The sequence below is a fragment of the Salarias fasciatus genome, chromosome 17 (genome assembly GCF_902148845.1).
Source record: "Salarias fasciatus chromosome 17, fSalaFa1.1, whole genome shotgun sequence".
NCBI classification, from domain to species: Eukaryota; Metazoa; Chordata; class Actinopteri; order Blenniiformes; family Blenniidae; genus Salarias; species Salarias fasciatus.
In genome coordinates, this window is record NC_043761.1 from 6,209,683 (window position 1) to 6,230,243 (window position 20,561).

General features: G+C 45.9%; 1 protein-coding gene across 1 annotated transcript; it reads right to left on the reverse strand.

The window, feature by feature from the left end:
• Window positions 1-2,044: 2,044 nt before the first annotated feature.
• Window positions 2,045-17,656, reverse strand: LOC115403967 (transcription factor GATA-3-like). Its single transcript, XM_030113051.1, is given in 8 exon segments — window positions 2,045-3,644; window positions 5,928-6,053; window positions 8,246-8,391; window positions 10,477-10,668; window positions 10,671-11,009; window positions 11,806-11,955; window positions 11,958-12,238; window positions 17,493-17,656. Coding segments are annotated over 7 exon segments (1,326 nt in total). The 5' UTR covers window positions 12,040-12,238; window positions 17,493-17,656; the 3' UTR covers window positions 2,045-3,353.
• Between the last annotated feature and the right edge of the window lie 2,905 nt (window positions 17,657-20,561).

Below are 20,561 nucleotides of genomic sequence, written 5' to 3' on the forward strand. Positions count from 1 at the left end.
AAGCTCTCCCCAATCCCTCTATACACACACACATGCACACGCCATTCCCATTCTCATTCCACATGCCCCCTTGACCCCGCTATTAAAACACAGGAGCAAATCTGGCGATTGGTCACAGCAGCTCAGAAACAAATGATGCCAAATACCTGACTTCTGTATGGCCTTTTTCTGCAGCGAGGCAGGAGACGGCTGCAGCTGCCGGATTTGGCATTCCACTTGTGCAAATATATATCTCAATATTGGAAATGTGGTTTTCCAGCAGTTTTTTTTTTTTTTTTCTCTCTCGTCTCCTCTCTCTCTCGCTCTCTTTCTGGAGAGTTGTTGCAGGGCCACGGGCACAAAACAGAATCAAGTGTTTTGCATATGAGGAATCAAGTCGAACAAGACCGACAGTGTGTCGGCTGCACGGGGAAATACTGCTCAGTTCTGCTGCAAACTGGGTTTTTCTCCTTCTGGACTGGATGATGTGATGCACTCTCTTCGCTTTTCACCGGTGAATCCTGCCAATCTCACTGCTTATGCTTAAATTACAGTCCGCATCTTAAAAGTAATGACTTTTCTGCTTCATTTTAAGTTGGGAATTGATACATAAAAGCAGGAAATGATATTTTCGTTTCATCAACATTTGTTTGTGATCTCTGTTGAACATACTCACCGTGTGAGGAGGAAAACCTCAAAACAACTCACTACTATGAATACAATGATTTAAAATATCATTACACCAATGTGTATAGTGAGCATTGTTTGATGTGAAATTAATCCCACAGAAGTGAAAAGTCTCTAAACAGCACATTGACGTTAATATTAAGATTCAACATATGGCCCGTGGGCCTAAACATGGGCCGCCAGAGGGTTGAATATGTGGCCAGAAGGATGACCTTTCAATGTACTAAATGTATAGACAATACAGCCTGTAAAAAAGACAAGAATATAGCCGTTTGTTAGAACAACAAAAACTTGAAAAAGATGTTACACTTTGACAGTTTTCATTGTTGTTCTCTCATTTTTTAAACAAAAATGTCACGAGGTTATATTTCTGTCCTCTTAAAAAAACATTTGGACTTGTGATTATTTTTTGATTATTATTCAGTCATTTTATTCGTTTTGTGTCCTTTTTTAAAGCAGGGTGATGCGAATGAAACGAAGAAAATGTTTGAAAAGGACGCCTTCTGCAGGTGTAAGGACGATTTGAATGAGACGATGTTAATCAGACACGCATCGTGAATCAGCCAGAACATTATGACCGACGTGATTCTCTGTCTTCTCAGTCTGAACATTGGTCTTAATGTTAAGGCCGATCGCCGTGCCGTCACGCTCTCGTGTAGTCTAACGCAGGCAGAATGGAGCTTTTACACTGGAGCGTGATCGTCTCATTTTCTCTTTCAAAGCTCCGCTACCTTCTCATGGAGGAAGTGGCTCCATCTAATCTGCGGTTCAATTAGTGGCCAAAACCCGCGTCAGTTCCTCTTTTTAACCTCCCCGGCTCAGCACTCCAATCATCTCTTCTCCTGAATAACTTAACTCATACTCCAAAAGTGTTAGTTAGTTTGAGAAATGCTCTTTAAAATGATTCATGTTTCTCGTCTCGGAGCGACAGAACGTCGTCTTAAAAACATCTAATACATCCATTAAGTTAGAATTAGGTTCATTTGTCGCAAACGGTGCTTGACATTGGGAAATATGGGCGATTTTCGTCCGTTTTACACATTTTAAGTGATGCTTCTACCGGTAAATGATATGAAAATGTTGATTTAAGTCTGAAAATGTTTGAGATGATTTTTAGTGTTTCTCTATGGGAGGGGGCAGAAGCCCCCCCCCCCCCCCCCCCCGGTGCCGGTGTGGCCCGACCCGCCCGACCCGGCCTGTCATCTGACCGGTTCCTCCAACACGGCTGTTTATTTCTTCCCTTCCTGTTTGTGCTCGTTCCTGTGAGCGCCGGGCACGCAGAGAAGAAACACCAGGGTGTGTGTGTGTGTGTGTGTGTGTGTGTGTGTGTGTGTGTGTGTGTGTGTGAGACAGAAAAGACGACCCTCCACCGCAGCTCTAACATGTCAACAGAGATTAAACTAGTTTTATTATTTTCAAAGAGGGGAAAAAAAAAAATTTACGAAACAAAAAAAGCAGTCATATTTTACACTAGTGATTATTATTAAATTTTTACAACCATTCAGTCTGCATAACATAAAGAAATAATTCTACATCTTTGTTTCTTTCGTATTTTTGGTACTCTGATTTATACATACAAATAACAAATACAGGAACTTTTTTTTTTTTCACAATGCATATAATCTGTGGGCAGGAAGAAAGTCTTTTTAGGTGATCGTGTGTGTGCGTGTGTGTCTGTGTGTGTGTGTGTGTACGTGCGCGCTTCAACACAAACCAATTGCCCGAGACCTATAGCACATTCAAAAAGAAAAAAAGAAAAGAAAAAAAAAAAAAACAAAAAGAAGGAAAAGAAAAGAAAGGAAGTGGAGAGAAACCTGCAGCCGGAGCCGCCGACTCTCCGCCAACTTAATGCGACGCAGTTCATGCAGGCGAAAACCGAAGCCTGCCCTTTTCTCAAGAGTCTCTCCCTCTGCTCTCCTCGCCTCCTTCCTCCCTTCGTTTCTCTCCCTCTCTCTCTCTCTCTCTCTCTCTCTCTCTCCTCTCCGGCGGCAAGTCTCTCCACCTGCTGCGACTCGTACCCTTCTCGTCGTTAGCTGCCCACGGGCATGTCTCCATTTTTTTTTTTTTCCTCTTGCTGCTTAATTAAAAAGTCTTCATTAAATGTACTGTATTTCATACAATTTGTACAAATATATTCAACGTCAGTGTCTCCAGCGGGAGAAGATGAGGAGGAAGGGGGGGTGGGGAGGGAGGGGGGGTGATGAGGAGGGGGAGGGGGGGGGGCTTCCTGTTGCACAGGTGAGGAGAGGTTAGGAGATGGAGGGAGCGGCCGTCACGGGAGGGGGTGGGGGGGGATGGCTTTTTGTACACAAATGGAGCTCCGTGTTAAGGTGGAGGTGGAGGTGGGGGGGGGGGGAGGTGGATGGGAAGGGTGGTGCCCCCCTCCGGGAGGTCAGCGCGCCACAGTCAAGTCTGCAAAGCATTCACATCGCAGAGGTACACTTTGATTTTTATAAAAAATAAGACAGAACCGAAGGTGGGGGGAGGGGGGGGGAGGGGGGGAGCCGAAGGCCGGCGTGCTGCAACGCAACACGGGCGGCGAGATCGGACCGCGGAGGGCGCCGTTCGTCTTGGAGGATCTGGAAGCAGGTCAGCGGAGGTACCGGAGGGCGTGGCGGCGGCGGGCTGGAGGTGGACTTCAGTGGCGAGGCCGTTCGGGGGGGTGGGGGGGGGGGAGGCTCGGGACTCTAACCCATGGCTGTCACCATACTGGAGGGGTGGTGGGGGGCGAAGGGCAGGCTGGAGGAGGGGTGCATGGGTGTGGGGGTGGTCAGCACGTGGCTGGAGTGCGAGAACGGAGGGAAGGAGGACATGTGGCGGGACAGGGCGGCCGGGCTGAACGAGCTGCTCTTGTCCATCAGGCTCTTGGAGAAGTCGTCCATGCTGTCTTGGGACTTTTTGCTCTTCTTGGACTTGCTGGACATCTTCCTGTTCCTGGTCTGGATGCCTTCCTTCTTCATGGTCAGAGGTCGGTTGATCTGCTCTCGAAAGGAGACAAGGGAACAGGGGCCAGATTAGTATTTAGTTTAGGTGAGATAGGCATCTTAAAAACAGCATCAGGCAGCACAATAAAGAAAACCGTAAACGAGGGGCGTGTCACCCGCTTTTAAAAATAAATCTGCAAGACGTGGCCCTCGGGCGGCTTTTCTGTGTTCTCAGGGGACGATTTTGGGGTTTTAGAGGGACATAATGACATGTAATGGATTCCCATTACCAGAGAAATCTGACTGTCCCATCCCGGAACAGAAAATTGTTTATATACACACTTTCAGTGTGTGTGTGTGTGTGTGTGTGTGTGTGTGTGTTGGGTTTGGATAGAACTGATTCCTTTAAGCTGGACTGTATCTGAGGCGGCTGCCATGCCAAAAAGAAAGCGGAGGGAAGGGAAAGATGGCGAGGGGAGGGTGGAGAGACGGAGGAGAAGGGTCTGGCAGCTAATGTGCAGCCGGTCGACCGCGGAGACACATGGCCACGGCGAGCGCCGGCGTCCGCCAAGTCCTCCTCTCCTCCGCCCTCCTCCTCCACCTCCTCCTCAACCGCTCGGCCATCTCTTGGCCAAAAACGGCCCCAGCTGCCGTATTCCAGCGTCGGTTTAGCCGGGAAGGAGAGCTGGATGATGGAATTCGGGCTGCGGGCGGGATTATGAGGGGAGGTGGATGAGGCCGACTGGCTTCCTGATCTTTCTCAGTGGTTCTTCTCGGGGAAATGGGAACAGGGATTTCGTCCTCTCTCTCTTCCGAGCTGTCTGAGACATTGGCTTTTTTTTTTTTTTTTTTTTTTTCGCTGACTCTTTTAAAGAGAGTGGCCTCCGTGATTAGCGGAGGGCCAGAGATCTGTGCCCTCCCCTCCCCCTCCTCCCTCCCTGGTGGTGCGGTTTCATTTTCTAAGCTGCGACTCCATACTGGGCGACTCGCTCTCTGTTTCCAGCTCGGAGGCGAGCTACGCCCACCTTAAAGCCAGTCAGGCCTCGGCCCTTTGATGCTGAGATGTCTGGAAGCCTCGGGCCTCCGCTCGGCCGCCGCCGTCAGCACATCAAACACACACACACACGCAAAAAAAAAAAAAAAAAAGCTCGAGCAAAGTGTTTAGAGTCGGTGACCACCGCAGACCGCGCCGCCTCTCTCCACAACAGCTCAACCTGAAACCTCAGAGGTGTCAAAGCCGAGCGCACTTCCCTCGGAAAGACGGCAGAAAAGCCCCTGATTGCTGAAGAGCGTGCACGGCAGCGCGCCCGCTCACGGGACAGCAGGTACGCCGCCGTCAGGTGTTCGGAGAAGCAGCGCGCCAGCGGGGAGTCCGGCCAGACTCTCCATGGAGAATGTGGAATTTGTTTCAAAGGGAGCAACAGAAGTCCGGATTTACCCAAAATAAACTAATTTCACAATTACGCCGGGGTCGGGGTCAGTTCAGAGGCCGGAGCGCGAGTGGGAAATGTTATTCTGCTCTCCTCTTAACCTTGGTCTGAGTCTGTCTCTGCGGTGCATTGCCATCTGCCAAAAGTAACATGGGAAATGATTTAACGGGGAGCTGCTCGCGTGACAAGCCGGGCAGCGGAGCAGGATACTCTTCCCTCACACACAGGGACACATTCAACCTTTATCTGTTGTCTGAGAGCAGGAGAGGTGGGGGAGAAATTACCTGCATGTGGCCTCGGAGCAGTTAGCCGGCTTATTATTATTATTAGTTGCAGCTACAATGGCAGTTTGATTAAAAGTGACAGCTTTGTGCACGGGAGAGGAGGGAGAGGGGGAGATAAACGAGTCCCTGGGGTTTTCAGATTGAGGATGTGAAATGATGTGGCGAGGCACGAACCAACCCAAAACGAATCAGACGGATTGGTGGTCAGAGGGGGGACTCCAAGTCCCTGGTGCGCGTGGAACCAAAAGGACTGGAAATACGCAAAGAGTGTGTGTGAGAGAGGGAGAGAAAGGCGGAGAGGGGGGGGGGAAAGCAGCCTGGAAATTAATCGAATTTTAATTAAGCCCCCCTTCTTCTTTAATATTCAAAAGCAAGGCGGCTGCGGGCTTAGTTCACTTAGGTCTTATACATTTCAGATTCGCACTTACTGCCAATAAATCATATTAATTCTACAGTATTTGTTATCACCGTGGCCCGGAAAGTCTCTGCAGGGACGAGTCAGATAAAATATGCAGAAAGCAGGAGGAGGGGAAAAGGTGGGCCCAGCAGGAGGAACGGTGGGCAGGGATGCAATATATTCAAGCCTTGATGGAGGAGATACGGCGTGAGGGTTTATTACTTACATTGTGCAGTTTATAGTAGAGGCCGCAGGCGTTACACACCGGGTCCCCGTTGGCGTTTCTCCGCCACAGCGTCGTCGTTGTCGTTTGACAGTTGGCGCACGACGTCCCCGCCCGCCTGGCTGCGGACTGCGCGTGAAGTGGACACAAAGGAGGGGAAGAGAGAGAGAAAAAGACACGTCACATGACCGTGGAGTGACCCAGTCAACAGCAGATTATTATTTTTTTTTTCTTTTTAATATTCTTCAAAGCTTTCGACACCAACATCCATCCAGGGCCAACTTTTACGCAAAAAAACGTGCGTATTTTGACACTTAAATTGCGCTTTAAATCGTCATAATACACATTTAATTCGAACCTAGATCAATTCTGGCCGCCCTGCATGCATGCAGTCCGATCACACATTGCAATAAATGCGCAAAAAAACAAAAGACAAACGCGTTGCATTCTGTCACACACCCGCTGCGTCCACTCCTGTCGTGCGTAAAGCCATTAAACACACTTCAAACGTAAACTTTCCTCCCACTGTATATGCATGCTTTATGAACACCGAGTGGAATACTTTTTTTTCCTCTTTTTTTTTTTGCATTTAGTGCAAGCTGAAAATAGTTTAAAATAAGGAGAGAAATACCAAAAACAGAGCTGCTTTCACTCGAGGCTAAAAATAGCGTCATAGAGCGCATACCTCCCAGAGAATAAATATTTACAGAAGACATAAAAGCAGTGCCTTGAAATGGGAGAGCTATTAAATCTGATTAAATTTCCCCTTAAAGTGCGTGTTTGTGCCACGGTGCCTTGCTTTAAACATCGCGACGCTAAACAATTGGAAAAGAAGAGGAAAAAATGGAGGGTGGGGGTGAATAGATTTGGTATCGATTAGAGCTGAAAGGGGCTTTGTAGTTTCTAAGATTTATTTAAAAAAAAAAAAAAGAATATGGATGCAAAATGTGATTACATGATATAGTGAAATGAACCACATGGCAATAATTGCACGCCAGTTAAAAAGGGAGAAAAGAGGAGAAAACGTGGGTATTCGGGGCTCCTGCAGGCGACCAGCAGAGTCCAGCTCGAGCCTGACGCGCTCAGGTCTCCACATGGATTCTGAGCATGCCTCCAGTCTGCTGCAGTGGCCTGACATTGATGTAATAATCTCTAAAAACAATCAATAGACAGGTGACCGCAGAGGACACGCCGACGCAAAGGACTACATTATCTCACGGAGGGATTTCCAATTATACACGTGTGGTGCCCTAAAAACCCTGCTACCGTGCGCTGTGAATAACCAATCAGGGAGCAGGAATATATATTTATATTTAATAAATAGCTTTATTGAATTTTCTTGCAGGATCACTGTGTTTCAAACTGTGTGTTTTATTTTTACGCATGAATTCATACAATCAGCCAAATTTAACTATATTCTCTTTAGGTGATTTAATGTTTAATTAAAATATTCCAATATATTAAATAATCTATTAATGTGGAAGGCTCAAGCCTACCAGTTGGATTTCTTTTTTTTTCGGTGTTTTCTAGAAAGAAAAAAATATAAGGACAAATATGGCGTGGCGATTACTCATAGCTCCACCATCTTTGGTGTATTTAAACAGGGATTATAACACTAAACAAATCTCAAGTCGTGACTGTGCGGCTGGACTGGCTCGGGCTCCTGCAGCCTTTCTGTTTTGACTGGGGAAGCGGGCTGTGTTGTTAAAAGCGACTTATCTGCGCTGCTCAGATATCCGGCAGCCCTTCCTGAGGAGCCGGTAGAGAGGAGGAGAAGAAGTCCAGAGTAAAGAGCAGGACTGGACTGCCAGCGCCTGCCTCCATCCCCCTCAAGCTAGGGGAACTCCTCTAATACTCATAAGATGACATGCAGCTCTGATGGAAGGGGCTTTCCCTGAAATTGCTGCAAAAATTAGCTCCATTAAAAGCCACTGTTGTTTTTTTTAATTGTATTTCTAAAAAAAAAATAAATAAAATCAAATAAAAGAAAGATGGAGCTCAGGGTGCATTAATGAATGCAAGGCTGCAGCCATTCCAACACTAGAGAAGCAGCTCTCTCTTTAATGGATGCAGCAGGTTTAATGTGCATCAATGACCATTTTAGCAAATAAAAAAATTGCATGGGAAAAAAATATACTGTGCAGTTGTTGGGTTTTTTTTTCTTTTTTTTTTTTTTTTTTCTATGGTAGTATCTGAAAACAGAGACCTGCACTTGTCGAGTCAATTTCCTGCAGCTAATAGGCCTACTTCTTCCTGGATAGGGGAAAAACAGAGAGAGAGACGGAAATGTCATCAATAGAGAAAATGTGGTAAAGACGTACCAGCCGCCGCTTGGGTTTGATGAGAGGGCGGTTCTGCCCGTTCATCTTATGGTAGAGTCCGCAGGCGTTACACAGATAGTGACCCGTACCGTCCCGCCTCCACAGCGGAGTCGACGTGGCCCCGCAGTTCACGCACTCTCTACCTTCTGCGGAGGGCCAACACGCACACGAATACACACCACACACGCACACACACACACACACAGACACGGACACACACAGGACATGGAGACAGGGTCCAGGTCAGTGAGGCCTCCAAAATACAGAAAGAAACACTGCATGTGTGCATGGGGATAAATAAAAGGTTAGTGATGGCACAACCATAACGCACTAAAAATATAATAATTATTATAATTACAATCCTCATAATAAAGCATTGATTTATTTATCACACATTTGCATATAGAAAACACATTGTCAGCAGTTTATAAGGTCCATGAGGCAGAAACCGTTGTAAATTCTTCCTGAACATAATGCGTAAAAATGCGTAAAATCATTTTTAAAATAATTAAATGTAATAAAAAATAGCATTTTTAGAAAACCAATAATAATAATAATAATAATAATAATAATAATAGAGAATGAAGTGTGTAGTTTCCTATAAGAGGCCATGTCCTTTGTTTTGAATGGATTGAGGGAGTGTTCATGTTTGACTGGCACTTCTCTAGTGACACCGACAGGTGAGACGCGCACTAACAGTTTGATTAGTGTGTATTTGGGGGGCTGAGGCTGAAACAAGGGGAGCTGCAGTCAGTCACACTCAGATTATTTGAAAGCGCAGACTCCTCGCGCGGAGCTTTTGTGCAACGCCGAGAGCTTTTTTTTTTTCTTTGCATTTTCATGCAGTCTCACTTCCCCCTTTTTTTTAAGCTGCAGAAAAAAAAGCAACACACACACACACTCACACACTCAGTTCTTCACAAAGACAGAGAGATGCGTCAGTGCGCGTCGTGCAGTGTTTTTTTTTTAGATGTACAGACGTGCAAGTACCCTGAACAACCGAACAAGAGTGTGTTTCTGGCTCCCTCTTTTTTTTTTTCTTTTTTCTTTTTTTTTTTTGCATAAGGAGCTGAAATCAAACACAAACCGCGTCGGATCCCATGCATCTGAGTTAAGATCAAGCGGGCCTCTGCAGTGCAGACTCGGTATCCTGCTGCACAGCCAGGCTGTGCGTGCGTGTGTGTGTGTGGTGTGTGTGTTTTGACTGTGTTGGAGAAGTTTGCACAAAGCACGCTGCACTGACTGAAGAAAAAAAAAATCTGAATAGTCGTCAGATTTGCGGGAATGTCTTCGAATGCACATTATCGCACATGATCCTCGAATTAAAATCTTTATTTGCATTAATGACGCTGAATAATCCCGATGATATGCATCAACTAATCCACTGTTTTCTCTATACTCCCATTTAAAAAAAGACGCTTGATATTAATCTCATTACAGAAAAACTGGGATTTTTAACCTTTAAATAATTACCCCCCCCTCCTCACAGAGGATGTGTGCCCTCTGCTCGCCTCGCTCCCCTCCTCCCCGGGATGGCGGCGGCGGCGGTGGTGGTTTGGTTGCGCTCTCTGACACGGCGGCGCTTCAGCCGCTTTTTTTTTTTTCCTGAATGAACGCGCAGCATCCGGAGCTCCACCGCTGGGTAAACAATGCAACTGTGGCGTGCACTGGTCTGACAGTAATGGGATTATCTTAAACATATAAACGGGGCGACACAGCCCAGAGAGCTGGCTTTCCCCGCTTTCACTCTCCCCCGACTGTCTGGCAGCGGAGGGGAGGAGGATGGGAAAATTAATGTCAGCTCCACATCCTTTTATTTCATTGAAATATATTAATTTACAGTGTCTGAACGGTTGTTTGAATGGATTTTATTTTTATTTATTTATTAGTGCTGCTTTGCTTTTATAAAGACATCAAATATTAATAGAAATATTTCCTTTAATTTCTATATTTATTTTTCAAATTCAAACCACCACCTATTATATTATTATTATTATTATTATTATTATTATTATTATTATTATTGTTATTATGTGTGCAGATGCGTCTGTTTAGGGTCACCTGTGTGGCCTGAAGCTCCTTCGTGTAACGCATTAATGTGTTAATTATGGGCCGTTTTTTTTTTTTTTAAACAAGCTTTTGTTTGAAGAAAGTGAAATTAAACATCATCGAGGCTGAAAATCTGGGGAATGGTGTTAGATCAAAAGGAATGTAATAAAGCGCACGCCTACCTGAACAGGACCTTGTTTTTGGTCTTGTTTTGGAACCATAACTAGAAGATGACCCACCTATCAGGCTACTTGGTGGGAAGAGGCCTGGGCCGTATTCAGGGACATAGGGTGGGTATGTGGCGATGGGGTGGTGGGCAGAGGATGACCCTGCCCCGATGGATGCCACGCTCCGGCTGTGAGCTGACTCCAGTTCATAGTCTCAGCCAGGGTCACCTGGTACTTTATGCACTCTTTATCCTCCTGCCGCCCGGAGCTGCTGGAGCCCGGGGTGGATATGCCCGGGTCCGGGGACACGTCTTTCGGAGGGGTCGGGGGAAACGTGAAGAGGTGCGGACTGGAGTGTCCGGTGGACAGGGAGGAGGAGGAGGCCGGGGGGTAGACGGACAGGCTGGCCGGGGAGCCGTGGTGCAGGGGGTTCTTGGGGAAGGGGCTCAGGTTCCAGGGAGAAGTGCTGTGGTGCGGTGGGATTCCTTTGCTTCCCTCCAGCCAGGGCAGAGAGCCGTGCAGTAACGAGGGACGGCACACCTGGCTACCTGAGGCAGCAGAGAAACACAGCAAGATCACAACCCGACTCTCACATCAACCCCAACGCTTTTTGGCCTTGCTGGGATTTAAAGTAGAAATACTTTTACGCATACATGCATTTAGTGAGTTTCATTTTCAATCGTGCACCCAGCTCGCCATTCATACTTCACGCTGCGTAAAATCATTTCCTTCCTTTACGCGAAGCTGCGTGTAGATTTTTCTTCTTTAACTTCCCATTTTAAGATACAACAAATAAATGCTCTTATTTCAAAAACAAAATTAAAAGTCTGCTCGGCGACTTTGTGTCTGCGTCCAGGATTTTCCACAAATGACTGCTCGCGATATGCAGGAGGGGTGAACGTGCGTGCGCCCGGCTGTGTTTCTGAGCAGAAATAATCCAGGTGTATCTGCGACTTCAGCAGCCAACACTTCTGTTTGCTGAAATCCGTAACCAAACACACCATTGATCCAGAAAGCAAATTACGCACGGGCTTTAGAGAAACTTGTGCCATTCTCCGACACACGGGTCAGCTTTGTCAAGTCTCGACGGTGGAATTAAAATGAGCGACAAAAGACAAATAAACCGCCGTAAGTTCTACTCATTTACGGCACAGTTTCACATCGTTTTCGTGCTCCTACAAGTCATCTCAGGAGAAACAACTTGAAACCCGTCTGGATCGTGGTTTAGATAATTCAAATAATTCCACACGCAGCGGCGGTAATCGAGTCTTTTACGCACAGACGTCTGAAGGGGGGATATGTGCACATATTAAATAAAAGGCCTAAACGGGCCCGTTTAATTACTGTGTGGAGGAGGAGGGTACCTCTGGACGGCTCGAACAGAGTTTCCATAGTATGGAGAGACGTGGTTCCCCTGTCCATCGATATATAAGAGTACATCCACATCTTCAGCGAGGGGATACTGCGAAGGGTCCATGTACGAGTGGCTGAGACCGGGTGATGTGAGCCGGGATGCTGCTCGTTCAGCACCGCGGGATGATGGCTCATCCATCGGGGCTGGTCCGCGCTTACTTCCATTGCTGCTCTTCTTGTTTTTTGGTTTTTTTTTTTTTTTGTTTTTGTTTTGTTTTTGATGTTGTCTCTTCAGCGAATGTTCATGGACGCCGAAGTACGGCACAAGTCAAAATGCAAGAACAACCTGTCCCAAATCCCGTCGTTTTTTTTCTTTCTTCTCCTTTCAGTTAAATCCACAGGTTCCGCGCTCGCTTCCGATCACCTGGACACAGAAAGAAGAAATTATTCTCTCATTTACAAACGAACGTGTTGACCACACAGCGCGGCTGTTGCAGAATTTAGGCAGAACGAAAGGCACATAAACACGAACATACCCCACATTACAAAAATGCAACAAAGGTGTTGTCATATAAATACGTCCAAAATGGAATCCGGTCCCACGCGAGAGTTCCTGACTTCTTCCTCTCAGAAGAAGAAGGAAAAAGAACAAAAAAAGAAAAAAAAAAAAAGTAAGTCAGCGTTTTCAGCCCGCTCAACAAGTAGCTGGAGGCTGGGCCGGGCTCGCGCTCGCGCTCGCGGGGCTTGTTGCAGTGGATGGCTTCAGCGCGCACTGACCAGCACCGGCGAGTTAAACTCACTGATCAAATCTGTGTTTGTGCGCAGTTGTCGAGCCCTCTCCATTAACTCCGCTCCTCTCTCTCTTTCCCCTTCTCGGTCTGTGCGCCTTTTGCTCGCTCACCCCTGTCTACCTCTCCCTCCCTCTCTCTCTCTGTTGCTCTCTCTCTCCTCCTCTCTCTCTTCTCTCTCTCCTTTTTTTTTTTTTTTTTTTTTTTTTACAGTGAAGGCATTCTTTCAGGATGGCGCCAGGCAGCTCAATGCTTGCAGACAGCTGTGGCGCGACGCAACTTAAGGAGGGTCTGTCAGTGTCATCAGTTAAGGGGAGGGGCTTGCCCTAATTGAATATAACGTGGGCCAGGAGAGATGCAAGAGCTGCAAGATTTTTTTTCAGTGACCTTGCCAGAAAAATAAAAATAAATAAAAAATGAACCGTTATCAATAAAATATGAATTAATTGGGCTTTTTTTTATTCTCCTTTGAAACCTAACCGTTTAGTTCCGCATGAAACAATTATCCAATGTTGATGGGGGATTTTTTTTTTCCTTATTAAAATTAATGAATTAAAAATTAGCACGCACATAAATAGAAGATGCACTATTAATAGTAAACAATTAGGGGGGAAATGGAGAACGTGTAGGCCCTCATCCCATCATCTGCTTAAATCATCAATTAAAGTAAAAAATAATCTATAAAAATACATTTTCTTTCCTTTAAGTTTAAATTCAGCAGCAGGTCGGGAGCGCTGTTCAGCCACAGAGAGAGAGGAGGCGGCCGCGTGCAGCAGAGAGCCTGTTGCTCTGGGCCAATGGCTGGCTCGCGGGACATTTATGCTCTTAAAATTGTGACAGTGCGTCCTCTCGCGGTGACAGGCACATTATTCTAATGGCAGATCCAAATTGAGCCGATTTCCTCACCGTGAAGCAGGCACGGACAAGGACGCCCGGGTGACTGAGCTTATAGTTCACAAAAAAAAAAAAAGAAAGAAAAAAAGAAGAAGGAGAGATATCCTAATGTCGGCTATTATTGGCTGTCACTTACCTCACTTTAATGTCTGCGCCGCTGCAACCTGCTACCCGCTGCAGCAACTTATTAAACAGACAAGCGACAATGGCTCGTGTCATGATTTATTCAAAACAGTGCATTAAATGTAACACGAGAGCGCGCACGGGGAGAGATTTACCTCCTCCTCCGTTTCCATCTAAAAATAACCGAGTCCAGTTGACCTCTTTCAGATCGGAGCCAAATTCTGGAGCCGCGTGCGTGTTGCGCGCGTCCTGCTCAGGTATTTCATATCTCGAATCCCACTTTGTTTCCTCCAGAGTGTAATAGTAGAGGGGGGGGGGGGGGGGGGGGGGATGCGTGCGTGCGCGCACGCGCGATCAGGGTGCACGCATGCATGGAGGCTGGGGCGAGCTGGATCTGACGTCACGCGGCGTGAACACTCGAGGAAATGAACCCCGGTCTCGGGAACGCGCACGCCCTGGACCCACGTACAGTGATCCCGTGCGCGTGTCAGGTGGGGTCATCCAAGCTCCAGGATTCATTCATTCATCCATTCATGAATCATTCTCCTCAGACAGACCAAAGATGCCAATGAAGTTAGTTTGTCGCTTTGTCGTTCAGAGTGACTGCGGCCTCGCCCTCAGGTGATGACTCCATTAGTGCGCGTGCACCTCTGATCCTAATTTTGAGCCCTCCCTCACTTCATGTGTGATATTAAGATGCTCAGCCGAGCGCGTGGGAGCGCAGACTGGGAGAGAGACACTTGGCAAATCGTCCCATTTTTCCCTCTCCAGGATAGCCCTACCTGGAGAGAGAGAGAGAGTGTGTGTGTGTGTGTGTGAGGCAGAGAGAGAGGGGGAGCGTTTCTCACACAGGCAAAAAAAAAAAAAAAAAAACGAAAAAAAAAACCTGAGACTGAACTTGGATGCAGACTGCTGTAGCTGCCATTGTCAGGCTGTCAGCGGACTCGTGTAATTATCCTCTTGAAAAGTATCGCGGAGCCATTATCCACAAAGTGCCCCGTTATAGGTGCTCGGAGGCAACACATGACGGTAAATGTAGCCTAAAATCCCGATTATGTTTTTTTGTTTCTTGACTGGATGTATCGAAGCTTAGAGAACGGGACATGGAAGCCATCCCGTGACTTGATTCCCCAAGCCGCGGTGTCAATAACGCCGGAGCTTATTCAGCACCGGAATAAGACGGTCTCACTTAAAAAGTTGTCATTTATAATCCCAAACTGTCGACACCAAGGCAGAAACGGTGGCTTCAGCCCTTTTTCTTTTTTTTTTTTCCTCAGTCGGTGGTTGCGTAAAAGAGAGAGAGGCGCTAAACGGAGCCGCTATTAGTCTATTTGTGGAGTCAGCGTGGCCTACAAAGAGCCGCGCGGCTGTGCGTAAAGGTTGATTCATAAAAAAATAGGCGAGGGTCCAGCAGCTTTTATCTGATGGGAGAGATAATTTGTGAGTGACTGTGTCAACCAGCTGTGATTAAAATCAAAACATGGCACAGATTTCTCTTTTCTCTGTCTTCTCTGCTCTATATTGCGGATGAGAATTTAAAACAAGAACAGGGATTATTCCGTTTGCCAGAGTAGGAGATCAAATGCTGTGTGTGTGTGTGTGTGTGTGTGTGTGTGTGTGTGTGTGTGTGTGTGTGTGTGTGTGTGTGTGTGCGTGTGTGTGCGTGTGTGTGCGCGTACACACACAATCTCCAATCAAAAATCTGAAGTTACGTTCATTGTTATTTTCTCATAAATAAAAATTTCCCTCAGTTCGCTGGTTAATCAGAGGTCAGGGAGATAAAATCACGCAATAATAAAAACACACTCTTGCTTATGAAAGTGGAATGACGCCATAAACATCTGCTGTTCACCCCACAGTGGTAATAATCATTGTTATCGAAGAAAAAAAGCAAACATTTTGACGTTTCCGCTTTTTAAAACGCAGCACATTTGCTGCAGTGTTTTAAAAAAATACATTTTAAAAAATTTTAAAAATAATACACATTGTGTGTGTAATGGTTTCCTAAGATCCTTTTCTTAAAATATCAACCTAATTTTTTGCGCAAAATAATGATTCTCTTCAAAAACGAGAGAATATTTTAAATTCTAAACGCACAAACGCATGAAGATTTTGAAGCTGCTTCAGCGGCTCCCTGCTGTAATCAGGAGACAGCCAGTGAATAATAACGACAGGCGAATTCTCAGATATTCTGTCGGTTACGTGTTAATTTATCCATTTTGAAAACGATATACGAGGCTAAAGAGCACTCGGTGAGTCATCTGTCACCTCTGGTCCTTTCAAGAAAAGATTGCTGCTCTGCTCTCCCAGCATGTGAACCGGCTCGGCTTCTCAGAACAAAACGAGGGCGTCAAATTCTGCGCGTGGAGAGGCACTGAAACTAAAAACAGAACAGCGCGTTTCCGAGAATGATTTAAAACATAAACTTGTGGGATAGAGAGAATTTTTATTCTTCTAGGAATGCAAAGGGTGACACTTTTGTGTCATTCTCCCCAGAAAAATAATAGAAGAAAAAGAAGAAAAGAAAAAAAAAAGCGGGCGGCCTGCCAATTGACTGACTTGTGATGCTTATCTGAGTCTATCGCTTCTCGCCAGACGCACAGATGTAATCTTTCATTTGAAAGGCCTTTTCACCTTTTTTTTTTTTAGCCTATGTGCACCAGAAACAAATAAGCAACACCGTGATCGTTTGGGCTAATTTACTTACTGTATAAATATCTTCTTAAAAAGCCTTGAATGAATTCTTAAAAGCGCAGTGAGAACTGAAAGTACCTGCTGTCCTTCTTTGTCACACACTCGATGCCGCCGGTTGTTTCTCCATCCACATGTTTTTACCCCACTGACCACTCTTGCTGGTCTGGATAAAATATTTATTTGAAAAAAAAATATAGAGCAAAAACACATTTGAAAAAGCCTCTGGGATCAAAACGAGGTCTGTGTCGAGCTCTTGGAAATAACAGCTCCTGGCCCGTGACAGCGTGCGTGTGATGCCCTTAATTTGGCACCCTATTCATTCTAACACTCTCTCTCTCTCTCTCTCTCTCTCTCTCTCTCTCTCTCTCTCTCTCTCTCTCTCTCTCTCTCTCTCTCTCTCTCTCTCTCTCCCCGCCATATCAAGACATATCGACCAAAGACGAGATGGAGGAAACTAATAACGGGGTGGAAGCGCAGCCTCAGCAGCTCCCCTCTTTTTTTATGACCCGCCGGCAAGGTAATCAGATCAATTTCACGGCTTGTATGGGATCCTGCCTATACCACCAACCTGCGCGCTAGGTAATAGGTCGTTAAAGCCCCTCATCTGCGCTATTATGGGGGGGTCTGCACGGAGGTAGGTGGCTAAATATTTTAAGAAACGCTTTTTTTAAACACATCATTCCAAAGTGACGCACGCCTGCGTTTCCTAATTGGTATTAGGCAAATTCCCCGTGCGTAAAAACGAAATAATGCGGGTTTTAAAAAAAAAAAAACAGACACAAACACGCGCTGCTAGCAGAGGCGTTAAATGCAACAATGGCGGTCGTTCTGGATGTTGTAGCCAGTATTGTCAACACTACAGCCACCCGTTTTCTAAACCCCCCTTTCCAAGCAAGTGCACACAGACGCGGCGTGGAGAGGAACGGAAGGTGTCACTGGCACGCAGGCGTCGACACGGCCAACTCCACTTGCTTCCCTTTTGCACCAGATTTACTCTATTGATTTTTTTTTCTTTTTTTTTTTAATTTGTAGCCCGGACCCGTGCGCAAAAGTTTGCAAATCATCCACCGACGATCGCCGTCAGTGGATCCTCACAAAAGCCGCGGAGGGGAGCGGCAGCCGATTGGACGCCGCGTTTAGGATGCGCCCGCTTCACAGCGAATCTAAATATTTACTGACCTGTAAGTGGACGCTGCCGGGCAGGGTGGAGGCTTTTTTCCCCGCAGATGTGAAGAAAGAGTGACATAGAGATGGAGCCGCCGATGGCATTTAGAGAGAGAGAGAGGGAGTGGGAGAGAGAGGAGAGAAGAGAAGGGGGGAGGCAGAGGGAGAAAGAAGGAGAGTGAGGAAGGAGGAAAAACACACTCACACAGTGCTGGTGGTGTTGGAGGAGGAGGAGGAGGAGGAGGTGGTGGTGGTGGTGCGCGCGCCCTCGGTCCTGGAGTCACATCATCATAACTCACCGCGAGGAGAAACACGCGCTCACATAGGCTACCGGGCAAAGCCTGCTCGCGCGTACGGGCCAACCAAAGACGGCCTCTTTACCGTACTTACTGTACTGAGCACGCAGCTCTTCCGGGTCTGTGTGCAGAGCAAATACCGGAGGAATACACACACACACTGCTGAAGCACTTCACACACTTACAATCGATTACCGATGGTGTGAATATTCTGTGGATTTTCCATCTTCAATTTGAATTTTTTTTGCATTTATTTATAATCAAAAGAAGGAACACCTGATCAGATCCAGGCAGGTGACGCCCACTACAATCAGATAAATCCTTCTTATCTTTTTTCAAAGTAAAATCTAAAAATAAAATTTCTTAAAATACTTCAAAAAAAATACTGCATCAAATGTTGCCGTTTTTTGTGGTAAATGTGCCTAGATTATTTTTAATTGAGTGATATTGTGCATCCTTTCTTTAAAAAAAAACGTGTACAGTTTGTGCTCTGCAGACATTTCTCTGCAGGAGAAAAAAAAAAACCTTGCACAGCCTTTTGTGCGGGAGAAGAGGAGCAGCCCTTTTCTCTCCTCTGCCACAAAGGACAGATGAAGCCATAGCTGGTGTCTCCACATTACAGAGAAGCAGGAGAAAAAGAAAAGAAAAAAAAACCCACGTAGAGCAAACAAAATCTGCAAATCTGTTTTTTTTTTAATCATATCAATGCGGTGATGTAATCGGAGCTTCATTGTGGTCAGGCGCTTTTAGGCAGCTTGTTGTTAAAACGGCAGAGCCGTGCGCGCCATCCACCGCTCACCCGCAGCACGCACTGACAGAGGCCTGCTAGCCTGCTTATTGACACCATGGTTGATTGAAAGGAGCACCAAGCAAATCCGATCCTTCTCTCTGTGAAATGCACTGAGGAGAAAGAGAGGAGGGAGAGAGAGGAGAGGAGAGAGGGAGGAAGGATGCTGCAGGCTGGGGATCTCTCGTGTTGCGCCTTGACTCTTTGAAGGAGAATGTAAACTGATCACACCCAAATCTATCTTTTGAGGAGGGGGGGGATTCAATTAAGGTAATAAATTAAAGATAATTGGCGTTGTATAAACTTACAGCCAAATATGTGTCTTTTTTTTTTTAAACCGATGAATTATTCAGTATTTCCACGCAGGGCGCGCGCAGCCTTTTCATTGATGGAATTAGGATCTAAATAGAATTAGAAAAATAACACACGCAGATCGTAATGATTTATTAATCTGCTTTTTCATGTAAATAAAGTGCTTTTTTTTAAAAGGAATAATTTGCTTTTTTGATTTCCGGTGTTAAGGTGGAGATATTAAGTGATAAATGCTCACACTGATGGCTTTGATAGAATAAACCAGCATCACGAGGCGGATACTTAAAGCACATTAAAGGTGTAATAAAAAGATTAATTACGACAAAAAATATTAATTTCATCTCGTTCAGTGGGGATTCAATTAGATAAAGAAATAAAGACTGAATGATTTCTTTAATTTGAGGAGGCAAATGCGTTTTTTTTTCTTTTTCTTTGGGGGGTTGTTTTTTTTGGGGGGACTCGATCCTGGGCATCCCGTGCCATGCCGGGGCTGCGGCGTCTCCTCCGAACCAGGCGCGCACAGTCCAAAGACGCGCTCGTTCTCCCCGTGCATGCGCGCGTGAAATCGCGTGATTAATGTTGAATTTGACGCGAGTTCCCGCGTGACAAGCAGGAAAAAAAAAAAAAAAAAAGAGGGAACTGACAACAAGCTGCTGGAGCAAACCCTCCTCGGTACAACCGTGGGCCACAATAACAAGCGGAGCCTGCGCGCGCGCGCACACAGACGCACGCACACACAGAGTGGGGGCTTTTATTCCCATCTATTCTATCGCAGCCAGATGATATTATAATCTGGCGAGGAGTTATAATGTCACCGTTATATTCTGATTAAACACAGCTGCATGTCTTTTTTAAATTTATTTATTTTTTATTTATTTAATTTTTTTTTTTGCAGATTCAGATTGTGCGCCATGAGAAACATTGACTGTATGCGCTTTATCTGTCACCCCCCCTCCCCCCCCGTGCACCGTGGCTTTTCTGCCCCGTTAGTGCATAAAACGGAGTAAATCATTTACGGTCACCCGCTTTTATAGCCTCCGGTGTAGCCTAAATTTTATTAGCCACTTCCCACTCCAAAAAAAAAAAAGTGAAATAAACGTTGCAGAATATCTCTCTCTCTCTCTCTCTCTCGCTCTCTCCCTCCCTCTCTCTCCCTCCCTGCCTACATGATTCTCCGCTGTAAACGTCGAATAAGATGACCTTAATTTGAGACAAAACACCACCAAAAATGTATGGGCCACGTATTATCTATTTACTTATTTATTTTCCTCAATGTGTTTTATTATTCTCGTCCTGTGCACCCTCCAAACGTTAAGCCAATGTGCTGTTTTCTCTCCCTCCCTCTCCTCCCTCTCTCCCTCTCTCTCTCTCTCTCCTCTCTCTCCTCTCTCCTCTCTCTCTCTCTCTTTCACGGCGGCTTCTCCCTGCGATTTATTTTAAAATATTAGGACGAGGTGGGGAGAATTATAAACGACTCTGCTCTTATCTGCTCCCTTCACGTATCCAGGATCACAGAAGCTGATTAAGAAAGAAGTCACAGCCAACGCTGGATTCATAATGATTTGGAATAATGAATCCTTATCTCCCCTCTGCAGATTATCAGCCTTTCAGCTCGCCATGTTTTGTTACATGGGATAATTTATTGCATCTAATACATCACAATGAATCTGATGGGGGAAAGTGATGGCC